This window comes from Corvus kubaryi, unplaced genomic scaffold (assembly GCF_017639235.1).
Source record: "Corvus kubaryi isolate FWS band 111438036 unplaced genomic scaffold, C.kubaryi_AGA036_p1.0 74, whole genome shotgun sequence".
Lineage (NCBI taxonomy): Eukaryota > Metazoa > Chordata > Aves > Passeriformes > Corvidae > Corvus > Corvus kubaryi.
In genome coordinates this window covers 5,031,669-5,053,572 of record NW_024582061.1, presented here as the reverse complement: position 1 = coordinate 5,053,572, position 21,904 = coordinate 5,031,669, and the positions used below count along the sequence as shown (strand labels likewise).

The 21,904-nt window shown below is 41.1% G+C and overlaps 1 protein-coding gene across 5 annotated transcripts in view; it reads left to right on the top strand.

Annotated features, from left to right (window-relative positions):
- Positions 1-21,225, top strand: part of MPPED1 (metallophosphoesterase domain containing 1) — a 63,846-nt gene extending 42,621 nt beyond the window's left edge. For all 5 annotated transcript variants that reach the window (XM_042050863.1, XM_042050864.1, XM_042050867.1 and 2 more), the window contains exons 5-7: positions 8,626-8,741; positions 13,319-13,432; positions 16,973-21,225. In XM_042050863.1, coding sequence (XP_041906797.1) covers positions 8,626-8,741; positions 13,319-13,432; positions 16,973-17,091 — 349 coding nt within the window. In that variant the 3' untranslated portion in view covers positions 17,092-21,225. The remainder of the gene's footprint in view (positions 1-8,625; positions 8,742-13,318; positions 13,433-16,972) is intronic.
- The last annotated feature ends 679 nt before the right edge of the window (positions 21,226-21,904 follow it).

The following is a 21,904-nucleotide window of genomic DNA, read 5'->3' as shown; positions in this document are numbered from 1 at the left end:
GGCCCCCTGGGCACACCTGGGCTCATGTCCAGCCGCTGTCCCCAGCACCCCCAGGGCCTTTCCCAGCTTTCCAGCCCCTCTGCCCCAGCCTGGAGCTGCAGGGGGTCGGTGTGACCCAAGGCAGGACCGGGCCCTTGGCCTTGTGGACCCTCAGACCATTGACCTGGGCCCATGGATCCAGCCTGTCCAGATCCCTCTGCAGAGCCTTCCTGCCCTCCAGCAGATCCACACTCCCACCCAGCTGGGTGTTGTCCATGACCTGACAGGGTGTGCACTCCATGCCCTTGTCCAGACCATCAATAAAGATATTAAACAGGACTGGCCCCACTACTGAGCCCTGGGGACTCTGCTGGTGCCCGGCCCCACCTGGATGTGGCTCCATTCCCCACCAGTCCCTGGGCCTGGTTTTACACCCAGTGAGGCAGGGTCCTGTGCAGGCTGGGAACAGCCAGTGTCTCCAGGAGAATGTGTGCGAGACAGTGCCAAAGGCTTTCTGAAGTCCAGGGAAAACACATCCACAGCTTTTCCTTCATCTGCTGAGGGGTCACTCTGTCACAGAAGGAGCTTGGGTGGGTCAAGCAGGAGCTGCCTGTCACAAACCCACGTTGGCTGGGGCTGATTCCCTGCCTGTGCCATGTGATGACACACAGCTCTTGGGTGGATCCTGTCCAGCCCTGTAGATCTGTGTGTGTCTCTCAGTGTGTAGCAGTCATTGACTATTTCCCCCTGGATTATGGGGCTCCAATCTGCTCCCTGTCCTTGTCTTCCAGCTCAGGGGCTGGGTACAAGGAGAACAACCTCTCTGTTAAAGACTGAGGCAGAGAAGGCATGGAGTACCTCTGCCTTTTCCTCAGTCCTTGTCACTATGTTTCCCCCCCGCAACCAGTAAAAGATGGAGATTCTCCTTGGCCATCCTTTTGTTGCTGATGTATTTATTCATTTTTTTTACTGTCTTTTACAGCAGTAGACAGATTAATTTCTATCTGGGATTTGGTCCTTCTACTTTTTTTTCCCTGCATAACCCACAACATCCTTGTAGTTCTCTTGAGTTGCCTGCCCTTCTTCCAAAGGTCATAAACTCTCTTTTTTTCCTGAGTTCAGACAAAGCTCTCTCAATATTAAAACACAGGGATGCACCTGTGTGCGTCAAATATTTCTAATTGTGTAATTTACATCAGACAAGTATATTTTTTAAAGTATCTCAGATTCCTAGATAGCTGAAAGACAGCTGTTAAACATGTAGCTTTTTGGTATAGAAAGTTATATTGCAGCAGTTTGTTTCCACGACTGCACTGTGGAATGAATTTAGGACTGTGGGAAAACATAAATATGGAATTTAAGATTTCTTGGATTTTGTTCACTTCAGGTAGACACATGGCATGTGAAGTATCAGTATGTGCTTTTTTAAACAAGAAGTAAGTTCATCTGTTGCAAAATTTGAAACATGAAAAATAATGCACTTCATGCATATATGCACACGTTGCATTAATTTATTAGTCTTGGAAGTGTTTTTATGCTTGTTTAAATCAAAGTGGATTTGAATTTTTTAAGTAAAAGAAGGTAAAAAAAAGGGAGGAAAATCCAAAAAGAACTGGCAGACAGTTAGTCCATATGGTCTAATTACTCCTGGTATTTTGAGACAAGAATGTAAACCTGGTGAATTACCAAACGGAGTAACTCTTGGGCCTGACTGTAACTGGAGGGCTCAGTAACTCAGTGGCTACTCTGAGAGCATTTTTGTTGTTTCTCAGGGCACCTATTACATATCCTACATATTTTAGTCATGTTTCATCTGGGAGAGCCCCTAAAAGGGCTCCTAGGATGGCAAACACCTGCAGGGGACTACAGTAAACACCAGCTAGTTGGAAGTGTGGAAGAACATCCTTTTTCTTTAGCTGTCTGGGCATCTGACAGTGAATAACCATAAAGATGCCATGCATAGCTGGGCCTCAGTTTTTTTTTCCTTCCAGATTGGCCCATTCATGGCAAGTTTTACATTTAAAATGAGATGGTGACTGTTCTGTGAACAGAGGGGCTGTTAACTCCTCTTCTCTCCTAACCCTTCTTTCTCTGACTGCCAGTTATCAGTACCTGCATTATGGGCTGGATAACCTGGCTGTATCTATATTTTTACATGCTGAGAGTCAGAGACTGAGGCAACAGTCTGTGACACGTCAGGGACTCAAGACCTTACCTCTGCATGAAAATCCCTAAGACTATACTGAAGGTCTATACAGTTCTACATCTGCGTCCTCAGCACTGAATCTTTTGACTAATTATTCCAAATTAGCTTCTACCTTTGTTTGTTTTATTATTTTTAAAAAATATCAGATGGGGTATTATCATTTGCCTTCCAGCAGAATGAGATAAACTATCTGCATTTGGTACTGGCATATTTTAAATTCAGTCTTTCATTAATTTTACTCCTTACCTGTTACCTTCTCGTTTTCTTATTATGAAGATAAAGTAGATTTCATTTTATTTTTCATTGTTTTATAACAGATTAATGTTTAGAAATGATCAGTTCCTATTAGTCATAGCTCATTCTTTCTTCTTTGCAGTCAGAGCTGTATGAAATCCTTTACTAAACAAAAGATGAATGATTTCATGTGTAACTCGAATTGCAGGAGAAATAATTACTGACAAAGGGCCATACTCAGATTTTTATCCTTCTTTCCTTTTGTGAAAACAATAATTTAATTTGATTCAGAGTTTCAAGAATGACAACCTTGGATGCAAAGCAAGTAAGGCAAACTTCCCCATGGAAGCAGAGTTGTGTGTTATGTCCAGCAGAGGATCTGAGTTGCATAATTTCCATTTATTAGTTGTAAGGCCTTACCTTTCACTAAAAAAGACCTGGTTTCAATATTAAGAATGAGAAAATTTAAATTTCTTTCTTGCATAGTTTAATTCTTTTTGCACACTGCTGTTGTCTAAAATCACACCACCCTTGCTTCCCTCACATGGAATTTAGTAGTAATATAAATCTTCTCGTGCTCCTCAAGACTTCTGAAACCTGTTTTTCCTTAGATCTCAGTTATGTTTGGCTCAGATGCCAAGATGTTGAATGAATTTTCAAAGCCTATAAACAAACAGTGCCCTGCCAGTCATTCTTAGCACCAATGGCCTGATAGCTGCTTTTGTCCTTTCTGCTTTGGATGGCCATTCTGCATGCAAGGAAGAAAAGACAGAAAAATTCGTGTTATTTCACAACTACTTTAGATGAAATGGCCTATACCAAAAAACCCCCCCAAAATATGAACTTTTGGGAATGCTTACTTGGAGGGAAAGTAGAGTAAAAAATCACAGAAATACTCAGTAAAATAGTTAGTTACTTACTGAGGAAAGGCTAAAGGCCAATGCAGAGATTGGGTGGATTCAGCTTATGCAGTGGTGGGGAATGTAAAAATATGAACACCTGAAGAACCAGAACACCAGGCAGACAGGGAAGGGAAGCAGTGTGTTTAGTACTGTACAGCCATGTTCACAGCACTGTAGCTAGCTATGATAGTAAGATTATATCAAGACCAGGAAAAATTAGACTTAAATGTCCAACACTGAGTTTTCTTGGGCTGGGAATCAGGATGTGTTGGAGTTTTGCCCATGTTTGACACTGTTGAATTTGCTTTTTGTGCTGCATGGCCCTTGACCAGTCACTCCTGCCAGTATGGCTTTCAGCATGGGTAGTCCAGTCTTGTATCTATGGAATATTTGCTTTTTTCAGGAAGAGGAACAAGATAGAGAAAGGTGATTTGGTCCATTCTTTTCCCACCGAGCTTCTTGACAGTCACCAACCAGTATCTGTTTATTTTCGTGTAGAAGAAAAGTGACAACAGTTGTGGAGAAAAGACTGGAGCAAGTTACATGTGTTTGTGAACCTTTGAAATTTATTTGGTAAGCAAAGGAATTCTAGTGAGAGGACTTGCCTTTCAGCTGCAGGAAAAAAAATTATAGGAAACAATAGAAATCGGGGGGTACGTTGTGTTCAGTTCTGCACTTTTTGCTACCACAGTGTTTGCAGGATGCTGCCCACCAATCCCATCAATACACCACTGCTGTTCAGTCAAACCACCCAGAGCTCTCTGTGGGTACTGGACTTTCCCCTTGAAGTCAAAGGGAGTAATTGGTGCCTACTGGTGGCAAGATTTGTGTTACTCCTCTGGGCAGCCTAGAGGCAGCTGCTGCAGTAAATCTTGCAGCTCTTGTGTTAGCTGACACCCCCCAGCCCTGCAGGCAGTGCCATGGGGGGTGTTTCTGGGAGTGCCTGCTGGTTTTCTGCCCTGTTTGTTTGCAGGGATGCCCAGGTACTGTGGAGAGTCCCCTTGAACTGGAAAGAAAGGAAGCCATTCTTTAAGTTAAAACGTTTAAATTGAATCAAGGTAATGGAGAATCGAATTTCAGTCTCTCATTGCTTGTAATAGAAAAATCCATGTGCACTGATAGTTCTCCCCAGTCAAGTATCCCTTGTTTGTATGGCTGCCTGTCAGATTGAGATGGGTACCAGTGGTTTGAAAATGGGAAACCTTCAGTTTTCACATAAATGGCAGGTCAAATATGTGTGGTGCATCACCACCTTTTACAGTAGATCACATGTAAAACTAAGTAAAGCCCCATTTAAATGACAAAAGAATTCTTGTGCTACATGTTAGCTCTTTCCAGTAGTAGCTGAATAAAAGAAAAAAAAAACCCTAATAAATAATTAGGGTGGTAATATGTTTGACCATTATTTTTTCAGTATGACTTTTTTCTGTTACTGTTATAACAGAAATGATCCTTTCAAAGACAACTAAAGTGCTAATGATAGCTAAGAAGGTCATTCCTAGGAGGTTAAACTGGTTTAATTAGAATTTATGAGAAGGTTACTATAGGAGTGCAGAAAGATGTTAAGGGGTTAACCTATAAGAGATTACATTGTAGTCAGTGTTCTGTTAAAGTTTGAATTAATTTTTCCCATGGGTTTTTCACATTCTAATTTTCAACTAAATGAGACATCTGTTTCAGAAAAGGAAAATTTGCTATGGTTGTCATAGCAACTATCATTCTGTAAGAAAATTATTCCAATGGTTACTTTAGAACAGAAAGATAGAAATTCAGTACATAAAGCAACATCCGATTGCTAGCACAAACTCTGATAATTCAGCCCTTTTTGTGTGGCAGATTATTTGACCTGCAAAACTTGTGCATGTGTTTTAAACATTAGGTTAATTGTGCTGTAAACAAATTCACCTCCGATATATTTTTCCTCTGGAGTCTTACATGTAGACAATCATTATTCTTATCAAAATAATAAAATGGTTGAATTTCAGTGGAGTGTTGGAGACACTCAAACTGTTCATTTGAAAAAGGTAAGTCCTAAATCAAAGTACATTTCTACAGATGAGTGCTTCACTTCAAAGGTGAAATACATTAATGAGGTATGTCTTTAATTGCCAAATAAATTTTTCTTGGGTTGGTTTCTTTTTTTTTTTGAGAATAGTGGATTTTTCTCTTGTAGAACATATATGACAATATTTTCATTGTCAAATGTAAAATATTACTGAAAAATACATTGTAAAAATAATTACACTCTTCCTGAGTATGCACTAACAGGGAATACAGAAATTCAGTGCTTGATATAAACAATTTAACTTTGTTTTCAGGTTCTATCATAAATGCAAATTTTAGACAAAGTTGTCTTTGCATGATACCCAGGTCATGGACTCATTAGTGGGTATTAGAGAAGAAGGCTTTTTCCCTACTCAGAAACTTTGATGGCTGTTTTGTTATAAATTTTCAGAAGAAGGGACTTGGGGATTTATAAAATCCCTATGTGCTTATAAAGATGGTTTTTGCTTTGGGGGTGGGGGCACTGAAGTGTGTGATTTGTCTTTCTTCTCTCCAATGTAAAGCATGCCAACATCCTCCGCTGAATCCTTTCTTGGACCTGGTTTTTTTTTTTTTTTTTTTGCCAGAAATATTCCAGACATTTCCTTCCATCTCGGGATTGTCACAAAAGACAGCATAATGGCAAATCACACAAGTTGTAACATCTCCCCTTCACAAAAGAACAGCTCCAGCATGCATAACTTACCAGCCCCGCTGCAGTCACCACAAAGGGAGCGAGGGAGGGAGGAGGGAGGGACGGGGGAAAGTGCTTCTTGTCTTAATAAGCAGATCATGCCTATTCATAAGTGGAAATGGGCTTTTTTAGAAAGTGGCCCTGTGTAGTCCAGCCCTGGCAGAGGCAGGCAGAGGCTCTCACAGCTGCGTATGCAGTTTGTGGTCATCTGGATTTCAGCAGGATTAAGCTGGCTTTTGGTGAGACCTGTGGCAGTCATGATTATTTATCTTTAAAAATGCTTTACTGTAGTCTTAAAATAATTATTCTGTGAGTTTTTGACCTGTGCTTCTTGGGCAAACACTGGTCTTTCCCCTCAGTTTCTTTTCTGTGTCTGACATACCTGTGGGATGGTTGCCTCCCCTCACTTCCCATTGGGGAACCGGGGTCAATCCTGTCCCAGCCCAACAGCACCAGACCAAGTGAGGGGTGGAAGCAGGGATGTATATCCACTGAAACTGTCCATGAGTTAAAAAACATGATTTACTGTGCTGGCACTTCTTTTGCTACTTATTTGTCCTTGAAAATATTTTCTGCCAGTGAGATATTGCTGCTGGAAAATGTGCCCTGGGCCTACAGATGATTTGCCAAACAGTTGTGTGTTTTTGTCTTGGTGAAGAAATACACTTGGCATGTTAGGTGTGGAATGCAATCTCAAGGCAGGAAAGGATGAAGAGTTTAGAAAAAGCCAACTACTGTATATTTTTACGAAGCCTCCCACTTCTGTAATATCCAAGCACCTCACAAACTTCGGGTTTTTTGTTTTCAAGGCATTCCTCTGTGGTAAAAATACTTTCCTTCTCTCAGTGCTGAGCTGAATGTAAGGAGGGGCTGATCCAGCTCCACAGAGCTTGTATGATTGCTGTGTGGCAATGTCACATGGTAACACTGCTGGTACCTTGCTGAACAATAAGCCAGTTAGGAGACTCCTATAATTATTTAGGAAAAGACCTTTGAGATGATCAAGTCCAGCCATAAACCTAACACCACTAAACAATGTCCCCAAGTGCCACATCTACACATCTTTTAAATGCTTCCAGGCATGGTGTCTTAGCCACTGGCCTGGCTGGCCTGGCCAGCCTGTGCCAGGGCTTGACCTATCAGTGAAGAATTTTTCCCAATATCCAATCTAAACCTCCCCTGGTGCAACTTTAGGCCATTTCCTCTTGTCCTATTGATTGTTACCTGGGAGAAGAGACCCGATTCCCACCTTGCTAAAGCCTCCTTTCAGGAAATTTTAGAGAGATAATGTCTCCCCTGTGCCTCCCTCTAGACCCTGGCAGCAGGAAGTTGAGAAAAGGCTGCTTGGAATGTTGAACAGGTAACCAGAAAAGTGTGACTTTGTGGCCTGATATAGGGATGTGTCTATCTTAGCCAGCTGCCTTGGCCTGAGCAGTGTTACTCAGAACATGATTTGTGCTTCACAGCTAGTGCTGTTAGCATCTCTTCTTCACACACCTTCTTCACCTCCCTCATCACAGCTTCTGTTCAAAGCAGATGTTCAAAGTTTCATCTTTTTTTTTTTTTTCTTCTGGGACACCTGTTTCTCAAGACCCTGGTTATCCAGGGCATGTGATGAAGAGGCAGGGGATGAGAAAGAAAGCCTTTCAGTCATCAGTAGTTGAGCCTCTTTTTGTCTGTGGAAGAAAAGCCTTCTGTTCATTGTTCTTCAAATATGGTATGGCCAGAAGATGTCAGTCAAAAAATTATTAAAACTTCCAGCCTAAAACTAACCCCTCAATTTTATGACCTAGAATTGGAGCCTAGACAGCAAGACATAATTTAACACTGTGACATAATTGCTGTGAAATATAGCTTTTTAATCAATGGGATAGGAAGATAAATTGTGTTCTGACTGGCAGTGTTACCGTCCTGCTGCTCCATGATGCACTGCTCCATAAGTACGTTTTAAAAAATGTAAATGCCTGTCTGATAAGAAATCCTGAATATGGAAAGTCTTACTTAAAAGCAAGTCAACACACCAGAGGACAGAAGAAATTTGTTTGTAAGAGAAGCAGCAGCATTCTTGTTCTGATGGGATGTATCCAATTAGGGAAACAAAGCAGCAGAGATGATGTCTCTGACTTTGGAGCAGGATCTGTCATGGTGCCAGGGTCTGTCCTTGTCCAGCTGGTCACAGGCTAAGGGCCAAATGTGCTGGGAGCCAATGTGAAACATAAATCATGTGTAGGTGTCTGAGACAGCTGTTCTTCTAAATGTTGTGAGAGTCAGTGTGATAATCCACACATGGAGGTCTTGGTATCCAGGGCTTGTAAGTAGTTGGAGGAATACTGTGAATATTTTACTGTATGCTGTCTACTGGAAGTGGGGAGGACTGCATGGATTTGCCATTCAAGTTAAACAACACTGCTTGTATGGAAAGAGGGGATTACTGTGCACACAAAGAAGAAAATGAATGCTATTTGTGTCTTCAAATTCCATGGTAGTAAAGAGTCAACCTCAGTATTTTAATTAGATAACCAGTACATGGAAGTACCGCTGAAGACATTCTCCTCCTCTCTTGGCAGGCAACCTTGGTTTTATGGCTGGGGCTTTAATCTTCCACGAGGCCAAGCACTATTAGAGAAATGGAACCTTATTCCAGATGGAATAGATATTCTTATAACACATGGACCACCTCTCGGTAAGAAATTATAGTGCTCTTAGCTGTGTGTTTCAGATGATTATATGGTAACTGATGGCTCTCCTTAGAAAAACAGTGCAATCCTGACTTAGAAAAGTCAAAAGCAACATGCATACTGATTTCAGCAGCTCCAGGACTTCAGCTCATGATTACCTGTGTCACCTCTGCTCAGTGGCTTAAATTAAATAATGGCTTAAAAAGTAAAACCTTAACATAAAAAGCCATAATGAGTTTTATAAATAAGCAGGGTCTAGTTTTCCTATGCATATGTCTAATCTGCCACTGGTGAAATTACTAGATTGAAAGAGTGGAGCCTGTTTGAATAGAAATGCAGGATTAGGGTCTTATTTTTTATCACTTTCTCCCTGACTTGCAGTAGCATTCTCCCACCAACAAGTACCCAGAATCTCTATTTTTCCTCATCATACTGACTTGGTGCATCTTCTGCCTCACAAATCCAGATGCTCCCCATTGTTCACCTGTTCTTTGGACAGGATTGTTGAACTGCTTATCTGTAATACAATTTGGCAACATGAACACATCAAAAAGAAATAGTTTTGCATGTGCATTTCCCAAATATTAATACAGGTGATATAAAAGCTATCTATCTACAATAAGAGATTTCTTGTATTTCTAGAAAATTTTGACATTACCTTTGCTACAGAAATAATACAATCACACAAATTTGTCCAGATTCAGTGAAAGCTCAAGGCTTTTAAGGTTTTTTTCGATCTATTTAACATATAGCAGTCTATATTTAATGGGAATGTGTGTTTGACTATCGCTAATTTAGTAAATGGACATGAACGAGAAGCATGTGCTCAAGTGTTCTGCTGAGTCTTACTGTGCTTTGTGTGAGATGAAGGCAGTTGGTTTCTTTAAACCTTTAGATTCCCCAATTTCCTGAAGCTAAAACCCTCGTCTTCCACCCTTTCTTCTCTTTCAGAGCTCGGAGGAGAAAGTATCTAAAGGGTTTGTGTTTTGTTTTCTTTAGAAAGACATGTTTGCATTCCACTGCTCACTAATCCTGGGGGAAAGTAGTTCTTTGTAAGCAGGGTTTCTCACAGTTAGGGGGTTGTGTTTTGATTCTTCACCTAAGTGGAGTCTCATGCCATGCCATGGACTGATTTTACTATGAGCATGTATTGTAAAAGTGGATGTCAGAAATTAAGTGTTTCAGCCCTTAAGAGATACCAGCTCCAAGCCATTAGTATGGGGGTAATCCCTGTCAGAATCCAAGGCATGATGCTGTGTCTTTCATGCAGTTTTATTTATAAGTCATATTTAAAACTTTTTCAGAAGCTTTTTCCAGACTTAGAAAGCCCCTTTTAAAGCCAGCTAACCAACTGTAAAACAATCCAGCCTTCAGCTGAGTGAACATTCACTTGAAATCCCTTGTTGGAAAGTGGAGAGTTTCAACCACCTTGCTACTTTAGCCACCAGGTCTCTCCAGTAGCCTCTGGGATCAACAGAGGGAGGAGGACCCCTAAAGAGCACTGCAGAGCTGGCACTCAACAGACAGACTTTAGTAATAAATTTAATAGAAAATTTAGTAATTGAAAAGTAAATTAGTAATTGCAGTAATTCTGAGGAAGGGCCACCCATCTCCAGTGATTGTAATGGAGTAATGTGAATTCCTCCCATCTGCTTGGCTCAGTATGTGCTCTCTCTTTTTTTTTTTTTTTTAATTCTTTATCTTCAACCATCCCCCAAGAATTTTCTTTTTTTTTTAGAAGTTCCTGTTCCTTTGTCTCTCTCTTACTGATGCATTAATAGGTGGCTCAGGCACAGAACCCTCTGCCTGAGGGCAGGAGCTGTTGGTCTCCCTGACACCCATGGCAACAAATATATGACACTTCAAAGAAATTAACACTTTGCCTAACTTACAGAACCACCTTATTGTGCAGCTCTGTCCACAGACCTTTTGGGAGACAGGATCCTCCTTGACCCTCCCAGCCAATTATTTTAACCACAAAGCTGATTCCTGTTGTTCTGATCTACTGATCTACAACTCACTAGAGTTGTTCCTAATGATCATAAATAGCAATCAGTCCTCTTGCAAATTCTGGGTGTTTTATCCAGCATGGCTGCCTAAATTCTGCCCATCATCCATTTTCTGTGCTGGTTTCTCATTCTCTGACTTCAGAAAAGTGTGCATCCTCCTAAGCTAGTTAATACTACATTATTGCATAGATTTTAGGTCTGATTTAGATGCAGAAGTACCATTAAGAGTTAATGAACTTTGTTTTTCATTTAGCCATGTAACAAAAATCCAAGTAATTTTTCTCTTCTGTTTTAGAGTAGTGCTTTGGGATGAAACCAGAGCAGGGATACTTGGGAGGTTCACACAGGATGAGAAAGCAAAGGTTAAAACAGTTATTTTTGACCATTTTATTAATAACCTGCTTATTATTATTCATAAAGAAATGCCATATATTTCATAGCTTATGAAATGTAGTATTTGTGATTATGGGATCAGTGTTAATGCTCATTTCCATATCAGCATATTTTTGTTTCTTAAAGATCTGCATTTATGATTCTTTTATTTCTCTTCCAAAAGTTCACTTTCTTTTCTTTGTTTTTAATTTAATTTCACCTTTAAGTCTTCATTTGCAGCTGTCTGCTTGATAGTCTGTGACAAAGATTTATACTTTCCTGACAGCTGCAGAAACCTGTTTCAAGTAACCAAACATTAAAAAACCCCTAAGATGAACTCTAATTGTTAGCTAGGTGTAATCAATTATTCTTAGTTTGTGTAGTCAGGTGTACATAATAAGCTGCAAACATATGGGAAGGCTTCAGAAGGGTGATAATGCATGTAAACAAAAACATGTTCAACATAAATAATGCTTAATTTAATGGAGAAGTTAATTTTATGGATTTTTGTTTGTGAAGTTTTTGAAGTGGAAATACTTTTGGCTTTATATTTGCCACAGACATTTTGACAATTAACTGTTTCAAATCATTGGAGTAGTAAAACCCATGGTTATAATATGTTTACTAAAAAAAAAAAAGCATGACTGGACTCCAGAGGAATTGCTGGCCTCACTTTGACATTATAAATACTGTTTTCTCCAGTGAATTTTCACCTCCTTTTGATGGCACAAGTGAGTTCAGCAGAAGGGAGCATTGCTCAATCTGGCTGTAGTTCAGCAGGGCTTTCTTTTTCTACATCCCCTGACAGGTGCCAAGCAGCACCTTCAAGTCTTTGGCCATGATCAGAGCTTCCTCTTTTTGGCACTTAGGATGCCCCATTCCCAACTCTTTTCTGAAAATTGAGCTTAGCTCTCCGAGTAGCTATGAAACAAGTGCAAACTTTTTGCCATTTTGATAAAACCTCACAGTTTACCGAGCCCAGTTTTCAAGCACTGGCAGCTACAGAGGTATTTCTCAATGTGTGAACCTACCCTGAAGCTCTAGTGAATCTGAGAGCTTTTCCAAGAGCTTGAATTGAAAAGACCACAATTCTGGTCTTTTAAGCCAGTTGGTTGACTGCTTAGCCATGCTTGAGTGGACATCAAAAGTAAATGTATCGAAACCAGGTCCAGGCTCTGTACCTCTGGCTAAAGGCACAATATATTCACACTACTGCAGCAAATCCAAGAGATGCAAAGCTATGACAGGCACGCAGGGAAAATATCAGAACAACAAAATAAAAGCAGGAAGATTTTGTCTTTTAGGTTTCCAAATTTGAGCCTGATGAAAGTGACTGAACAATAGGAAGAAAACAGATTGGTTGTTGCAAACACTCCAATACAACAACATCCTCCTTATACTACTACTTGGAAGGAAACATGAGACTTCAGTTGGCAGTAAACATCCCCCTGCAGTATTTTTAGACAAAGAGGCAAGTTGATGTAACATTTCTGTCTATTTTTGTAAGAAATAGATTTTTGCACAATTTTTGTGCAAATAAATGCAGCACTTACATACATCTTCTGCAAAAGGCCTGAGTTTCTCTTCCTATCTGAGATCCATCAGTTCAGGCAAGTGGGACTTGCTGTGCCATAAAGTGGTTTAACTTGAGGATATTATTTTTGGGGCATGCAGTAAATTCCTCACCTGAGCTCCACTACTGTAGGATTCAATGTGTTAACAATATAGTTGTGTTTTTGGCAGCACAGATTCTGTTACATCAGTTCAAGTGTTCAATCTAAAAAAGTAGGTCCCAGGACTGGTTTTAAATAGCTAAATGTTCATTTAAATTCTTTAGAGGCTCGCTGTGGACTTACTGCTCTTTGCACCTCATTCTCTTCAGGAAGAAAAATGGGTAAAGCATTGAGTTATCCCATGAACAACAGTGTGAAAAATGCTTTGATTGCAGTGATTATTCTTTGAAAAACAACTGGAAAGAGTTATCATAGTCCTTTTTATCCAGATGAGCTTTTATGGTTTTCCTCCAGTATTTTTCTTTCCTTCCTCTTCTGCTTACCAAGGCAGACACAGTTTTTGCCACTTCAGTTCTTCTGTGGCTGTTTGTGAAAAGGCATGAGACATGAAATCTCAAAAGTGCTGTGTAACAGCACAACTTCGTGGATTACTTGTCTTCTCTTAAAGCTTTCCTTTCTTTTCCAAAGGTTTTCTAGACTGGGTTCCTAAGAAAATGCAACGGGTAGGATGTGTTGAGCTGCTGAACACAGTCCAGAGACGAATACAGCCAAGGCTTCATGTTTTTGGACATATCCATGAAGGTCAGAACACATTTCTTTTTATATATATGTATTTAGAAACCACAAAGAGAGAAGGCTTAACCAGTGTTTTCAAACTTGAATGTCTGAACTGAAGCACTTCTAGAATTCAGATACATATTTAGCTGCATATTCAGAGGTGAAATCGGCTTATAGCCACATTTCAATATTTGCACTTGAGTTTCTCTTTCACTTTCTACTTCTGTAAAACAGGTCAATGCTTCCTTCACAGGGAAGTGAAGTTTTACTGTGAGTTTTAAAGTTAGAACCCAAGTCCACTAGGTACAGAAAGTGACTAAATATTAGGATGGAGGGATTGTATTTTCCTCAGCAGAATCTGTGCTTTACAATAATTCATGTCAGATCTCTGTGTCTCGGCTTCTGTGCTTGTAAAAGGGGTAGGAATGCTTTGAGGGATGCTTCTAAGGCTTGATCTTCAAGATTGTACAATAAAGGTTGTCTCTCCCCATCAGTGTGTATATGAAGTTGAAATCATGAGGGATGCCACCACTGACTTGTGTAGAAGTTCCAAAATATTATGGATGCATTTAGTTGCTTTGGCAGGGGAAACATTTTATGCCTAGACAAAACAAGTGGTTCTCTTGACTATTTGGTATTTATCGGGGAAAAAAACTGAGTTCCCTTCACACAAGCCAGTAAAAGGTGACAGATATGCTCTGCTGAAGTCAGTGACAGCAGGAGTTCATCTCCAGGCAAAGGGAGAGGTAGATGCTGTCTGTCCTGCTCACAAAGCAAGGCAGCAAGACTTCAAGCAGTGCCCCCACCCCAAGCAGAACGCAGTGGGCTGTGCAGGAGCGAACCATTGGCACGTGAGGGTGTATTATCAGCTGCTCAGTGCTTGGCAGTGTTAACTCACTGGCAGGAAAAGGTACTCCACAACTGCTAGTTTTCTGCTGCTGGGACTGCTCCAGCCTTTGCTGGAGGATCTCTGTGGGTCTCACCAGTGTAGAAATGGCAAAACTGGAGAAGCTGGCCTTCAGATACTTCTGGTTTTGTGAAGAACCCTTCCCAAGAAGTCCCTCTCTTACTTGCTGCTGGGGGCTTTCACCATGGCACATTAGAAGTGACACTGCTGAGACGGGTGCTGGTGTAAAATTAATGGATAAGATGTTAAGATCATTATTTTATAGCTCAAGGATTAGGTCCATTTTCCTTATGTGTCTCATCTGCAGTGACCTGTTAATGCCTGGTTAATGTCCAAAGTGCTGTTAAATCACAGAGTAAGCAAATAATGCTGCTAGAGCAGTCTTTGATATTCCAACAGAGAGAGGTGGTGAATGCAGTTCAAGCTCATTGTCATTTCAGAAATTGTAAGCCAAGAGGGTTGTAGGGGATATAAGCAAACAGCAAGCCATGAAGCTTCAGGCAGGTAAACAAAATCACATCTGCTAAAACCAAGCCCAACTTTGTCTCTCGAGGGAAGAGAATGGCACCTCCATAGAATGGTAAATCCTGTGAATTAATGAAGTTGGCACAGTAGGTATCAAAACACAGAAACAAGGTACTCTTCTTGTTAACTATCATAATTTAGAGAAAACAAATGGGGAACTGCAGAGCCTGTTTTTCAGTGGGATGCTAAATCTCTGCAGAGGAGAATTCCCATTGCAGGCAGCCTGTGCAAACGAAGCTGCACTTTGTAGAGAGAATGCATGATTTGAACAGATGAGTTCTTCCTCTGAGCGAGCATAGCTACATCTGCAGCAGTCATTTATTGAACATCTGGGGGGAAGAGATGCTTATAAGAGATGTTTCTTCCCTATTCCCTCTCTGCACTACCATGTCTGCCAAAAATACCTCTGCACATGGGCTTGCTGCTGAACCACCCATGGAAGGGACAAGCAGCATGGCAGGGGCTCTGGCTAAAATCCTGGTTTTCCCATTACAGCCAGTACTCCACTGAGGTCATGGCCAAGGCAACTCTGCTAGCAGTAGGGCAGAAGTGAAAGCTGCAGCATTAGGAATCTTCCAGCAAAAGGAGTGTGTTAGCAGGCTGATTCTGTTCTCTCCAAACACATAGCTGAGGAGAAAGAAAGTCCCAGCCATGGTGCTGACTGTCCTCCGTGCATTTTGTGTTTTCCTCAGAACAGTTGTTCTGTGGCAAACAGAAAGGGATTTAAAGAAATGCCTGTGACAGGAACCTGACAGAGTTTTTTCCCACCCTGGTCCCTAATTATAGTGTGGGTTTGCCATGGGAGGTGCAGGAGGCTCTGCATTATTCAGGGTGTTTTAAGGAACCAAAAAGAAAAGAATTTGGCTACTGTTTCTTTGTTTGCAAATTATGCAACTTTCAATGCTTCTGAAAGACACAAAATTGCACTCAGAAAAACCATGGGGTCCTAGGTACCTAGGATTTGAATAGCTAGAACTCAGTATGTATATAGCAATGAATACATTTCACTATTAACTTCATCAAAGGTGAGATTGAATCTTAGTACAAATGCTTTCTACCAAGTGATTTCCCCAAAATCATGCATTTCTGATGATGAATGCAGTTCTTCATATTGAACATAATATTTCAGTGAAAGTTTCCAATATTAAGATTTTAGCTTTCATGTAACCAAGCTTATATTTTTTCCTAGTGATTCATTAAAAGATTTTTGACAATGGAGAATGCGTCTGCTTTTTCATAACATCAGGGCTGTCAAGGGGCTTCTTCTTCACTTTCTGAAACAGCATTTCACTGTATTTCTACAGGCATTAGAGCTGAAAGCTTGGTTTTCTGCAGATTTAGCTCTGGAATTGTTTGCCTTGGGTGTCTAGCTGGACATGAGATGTAGCTGAAGCTTTTCACCACTGGGGAGACACATGAACGTGTGTGTTCTCCTGTAGAAATGGTACAGTGTTTTAGGGTGTGAATTCACCTTGTCTGTTAGTGCATTAATAAAGCCATTTTTTCTCAGCCTGGACAGGCATTTTAGTGATTTTCCATCAAGTTTGATCAACAAGCTCAAAGGCATAGCAAGAAGAGGTTCCTACTAGGCAAATCCTGCCCGGATGCACTTGCACATGTACTTGCCCTAGTGAAGCAATGCTTTTTCTTCACTGGTTGCTTAAAGAATGTTCAACACAGGGCAGGAAAAGAAGGTGGGAAGATTAGAATTGCCCAAAGTTTGCTGCACTGATGACTGCAAGCCTAAATGATCAGAAGCATGTTTCTTAAAATTCTGCAGTTGCTTAAGCTCTATCTTCTCATCCTTTCCAAAACTAAAAAGGTTTTAAGAAAAAATCTTTGCAGAGAAAAGTATCTGTCTTTCTAAGGAGGTTTGGTGAGCTGGCTGCCAGAGATAATAGCCATTAGCTCCTGACGGCCCATTTTGCATTTCTTACACAATTTTAAAAGTTCTGATGTAGGAAAAATATGGTATTGATTCAGGGAACATTTATGTTTTGCACGAAGAGAATTTTTAAATTCCTTCTGAGTAATAAAAAATGTGGCATTTACCATTGTGTAATAAAAGTAATTAAAAATAAAGAAGATAATAATGAATAATGAGAGTAACCAGAATTTTTCTTCCTTTGTAGGTTATGGTGTCATGGCTGATGGAACCACCACCTATGTGAATGCATCTGTGTGCACTGTGAATTACCAGCCACTTAATCCGCCTATAGTTATTGACTTACCTACTCCAAGGAACACATGATTATAATGAGGATTTAAAGTTGTATCCAACACATTAGCAACTTTATATTGCTGGCTGAGAATCCCAATAGGGAACCATTCAACAAAAAAAAGCAAAATCCTTCTTTTTTTCCCTGCTAGCTCTTCACAGATAAACTTAGAATAACAAAAGTGGACAAGCAACAAAGACGCTTTGGTGCCAGAAACAATTAAAGACTAACATTTCACCATTAAAATGTTTGTGAACACAGAAAAGTGAATGCATTCCACATATATATAATACATATATATATATATCTATATATATATATATATCTCTAGTAGGGGCTTTTGTACATACAGTATATTGGACTTATTAAAAGAACGATGTCTTTCAAAGGAGTGTTTCTTTAAGAAAGTTTGCAGTTTAAACGTAAGTGTTTAGACTAGGATTTGATTTCCTCATTTCAGATGTTTTCCAGTGAGTTCTTGGTAAAATAAAAATGATGGTAAAGATGTTTTCCCTTAATCAACATGGCAAATATAAAAGATGGTGCACAAATGACCAGTCACAGGAGGAAAGCTATTTCTCCAAGTCCTCCAGGTCTAAGTCTTTGCATCTATTCAAAACCAATGCAATAGAGGCCCTAATTCACTGTACTGAAATGAAGTTTTACTACATCTGGCATTACAGATGGCAAGGGAAATGGTGCATATTGCCAGCATGCTGTAAACAGCTCAACATTCAAGAAGGGAGACTGTGTTAAGTGCAGTATAAACTCAGGAATTTGTAACCTGGCCTCACCTGTTAAAGAAAAAAAGGATGACATTTCCCTTAAAAAAGAAGAAAAAATATAACTGTGTTTTTGTATGGTAAAGCGATAAGTGATTGTATTTAAGGAAAAAAAAAAAAAGAGAAAAAACCCACAAAGAGCCCACCCAATGATTAGTAATGGTTTTTTAAATAAAACCCACTGGGACCATTGGTTTAAAACCTGCTAATGGGACATGCAGCCAATGATGAGATTACTGGTTTGAATTTGGCTCTGGTCAGGAGTGGTCAAATGTCATTGTGATCATTTTGTCCCTGGGAAACATAGATGTCAAGGGGAAGGCATCATCCTGAGGTGTAGTTTGGACACTCACTTTTGGGTGGCTGTGAGTAATGGGTACACACCAAAGTGTGCAGAGCAGAGGTCACCTCAGGGGACCTGGTACTGCTGTTTGCCCACTCATGGACACTGCTGAGAGAGGCCCAGGACAAACCCAGTAGAAACCCATCTGTTGCATTGCTTTTGGCTCCAGGCAAAGCAGGGGATGTGTTGGGAGCTGGTTGGGATGGTCCACAGCCAGGGTACTGCCGTGCAGCTCTCCTGCAGAGTTAGAAGAGGTGTTGAAGCTGCTGGGATTTCAATCCTGTCCTAGGCAGAAGCTTAAGAATTGATTACAAAGCCACCAAAAAAACCAAGGGCTTCAGACATGTCCTGCAAGAAATGGATTTCTGCTTTGAACTAACAAACATATCCTTTTGCCTTGTGGACATCCTGAATTTGGGGCTGACAGCATCTAGACATTAATCTTGTTCACACGCTGGGCAGACCACAGCGCTACCAGCTCAGAGTTGGTTGCAGGTCTGTGCATAGCCCACAACTGCACAAATGCCTTGGAGAATTCTGTGTGTTACATGGATGTAAATGTGAGCTTCACATAGCAGCTACATGTACATTATACACTTAAACAATTTAAAATACCTGTGTTGCAAAACCAGGCCACATGAGCTTCGACTCTGAGCAAGGTGGGCACAAACTCTGCTTTTCACTGGCTTCCCATGTGCAGCAGCTCTTCCAGCTGCTGCTGGGAGCTGATGTTTGAGCCTGGTAACTGACTTGTGCTGTGGACCCACAAGAAGCCACCAGACCCCCAGAAAACATGACAAGTCACAGGTCTGTCATTTCTTGTAAGCTGTTGGGTGACTGTGTGTCTAAACAAATGTGCTGCTTTTTTGTCCTGAAAATGAAACCCCAAAACAATTGGTGACACCTGCAAGTGGTTTTTGGGTGAGTGGTTCACAAGTGCATGAGCAGTCTGCCATGAATTCAGATGGGGCCACTTTTGTCAGAGCTACTGGTGTAGAAATCTCAGGATCAGCTCCTAAATCAGTAAGAACTGAAATTCATAGTTGAATATGAACTCCTGTCATCATTGGGAAGATGAACAATAGCTTGGTTAGAATAAAAGTGGCTTAGCTAGTCACAATTCAAGTGGTTTGCAACAAATGTGGCAGGAAATTGGCTGTATGTTAAAGTCTGAAATGTTTACATTCTCTCATGGCACTTAAATGTTAAAGTGGGGGGAAGAGGTCCTTTTATTAGCCTCAGCAAAATTTCTATGTCAACCATAAACTATTCTCTTAAAAATAATTTTTCCTAAGGTATCTTCCAAATACTGTGTATTTTTATGTGGAAAGGATATGAAAGCAACTGTTACTTCAAAATATCATTTAAAGTACTTGAGGTATGAAAGCTTAAAGATTATTTAATCATTTTGGCATAACTTGAGTGTTGTAATTTTTGGTCAAGCATGTTAGACAAATAAAGTCTTAAAAAAAAAAACCAAACACACATCAAAAAATAAGGTCTCTTAATGTCCAGCTCATGTGATCAGCTCTGTGTTGGAATGAATGCCATCTTCTCCAGGGGCAGGAGCCAGGCTGTGGGACATTAAAGTTGTTGTGGAGGGGGGTCAGCTGGCAGAGGGACTGGGGACAGATGGCAGAGGGTGCCCTGCTCAGTCTCCCAGCTTCCAGCCGCCCCATCTCCTGCAGAGGGCTACCAGCTCGATGTTGGGGTTGCAGAGAGAGGGGAAAACAGCAACCACTGCCTGTAATAGGTGGGAGAGAGTGCCAGGTGTGCCTGGGAGGCAGGGGCCTACCCTGGGAGTGCTGCAGCACAGCTCTGGAGAGGTCAGGAACTGGGATGCCATCCTTTGGGAGTGGACAGCGTTTGAGGGAAGGACAGTTTGCGAGTTGGGTGTAAGGACACATCTTCACAGAGAGGGAGGCTAAGGCCAGGTGAATATTTTTATTTTAACTTTGTGGGCACAGAAAGACCTGAGTTTCTGATGTACCTCAGATAAGGAAGGCCGTGAAAAGGAAGATTTCCACAAATGCAGCTGTGCCACTGTCAGCTCTATTTAAATTTGGGATGCCCTCTCAAGTAGTTTCCTGCCCCACCTCCTCATTGCTGACCTTCACTGATATTTATCCAGGTAGCAGTTCTCCTGAAGGAAGGTGTGCTGATGTGTATCACTAAAATGTGCATTCCCATCACCAGGCAGAATTGTTGGCTGAGATTAATTCTGGTTCATTTCAGCAATGAATAGGGAAGATATCACTGCACGTCAATGAAAAGAAAAAAAACATGACAAGATTATTTTTACCTCCCTCAGTCACATACGGGTGAGGATGTGAAATGTTCTTTGACTAGAAGGAAGGAGCAGGCTGGAACTCAGCACCCACCCAAGCAGCTGCTTTTGGTGCCCCAGGAAGGATCAAAACCCCTGTCTCAGGGTCATGCTTGTGGACACAGCAGGTGGGAAAGTGCTCTAGTTCTGCTGCAGGAGGGAGCCAGAGGAGATAAGAAGTGGTTTGTCTTTTCCAGTCACTGAAAGCTGCCAACAGTCAATGCAAATACTTCAGAGGAAGGAGGAACGAGACATTCCTTAGAAGGCAATTTTTGGAGTAATCTGCCCATGGGGATCTTTGTCCCCCTCCCATTTATTGCTGTTTGTGTGAGAATTTCTCTCTTAAAACCCATATTATTGCTTTCTGCTCAAGTAACTCACACAGAGCAAATACAACTGCAAATGGTCTTTCCTTTCAGGTACATTCCTGTCCCTTTCTTGCAAGTCTCTCTGCATCTGCAATTTTAGTGGTATTTTGGAACAGTGAACACCCTGGATGGTTATGCACAGTGCATTAGAACAACAGTATTTCACTTATCCTTGTACGTGTGCTGCTGCTTGGGTTTATTGACTGTCCCTTTGTTCTCTTTTTATGTGAAAAGTGAAAATAGGAGTACTTATATGCACCTCTTTTGTGCCATCTGTTATTTTGTATATTGCCTGTTATGTTGCTTTTTACTCACTTCATCCAGAAATTAAAATAATTTCAATTCTAGCTAGATTCTATTTCTAACCCTCTTACTTTCCCATCTCGGAAACGGTCTCCTCCTCTCTTTTTGATGATGTGTCATTTGGGAGTTGGTGAGAGGCAGCAGTGCCAGAAGAGGACCTCCTATCTGAGCATCCATCCCTCCGGTCTGAGCATTTAGGCACAGTTCTCTGCTGCTTTCTCTGCTGACTTTTATCCAATATCTTCATTTTTTAGGAGTTTTTTGGGATAATAGCATATATTTGTAACCCCCAGTGGAGCACTGTGGTGAGCTGCCTATGGCTCTAGCTGGGCTTTCTCTTCAAGAGGTGAGAACTGATCTGGACTCACCACAACCATCACCCTTTCCACTCTGTCCATGTTGGGGATCTTCTCCCCCCTCTCTGTCCTGTTCCCCTGGCTTTGGCGGTGCCCTTGGCAATCCTCATCATCCCTGGTTGGGCTTTGCTGCTTGAGGGTACCTCATCCACCACCTGTGGGGAGCTGAGGATGCTGCTGTGGGGGATATGGAGCTGTGTGACATTGGCACAGCCCTCATCCCGCTTTTGGGGTTTTTGTGTCTTAGCTGCTGCCCAACCCATGACCCTTCTTTGCCTCCCATGAACAGCTCTTCCACAAAGGTCTTTATCAAAACTTTTGCAATTGTCCACACCAATTATATCAGCAATAGCTCTTCTGGCCAGGA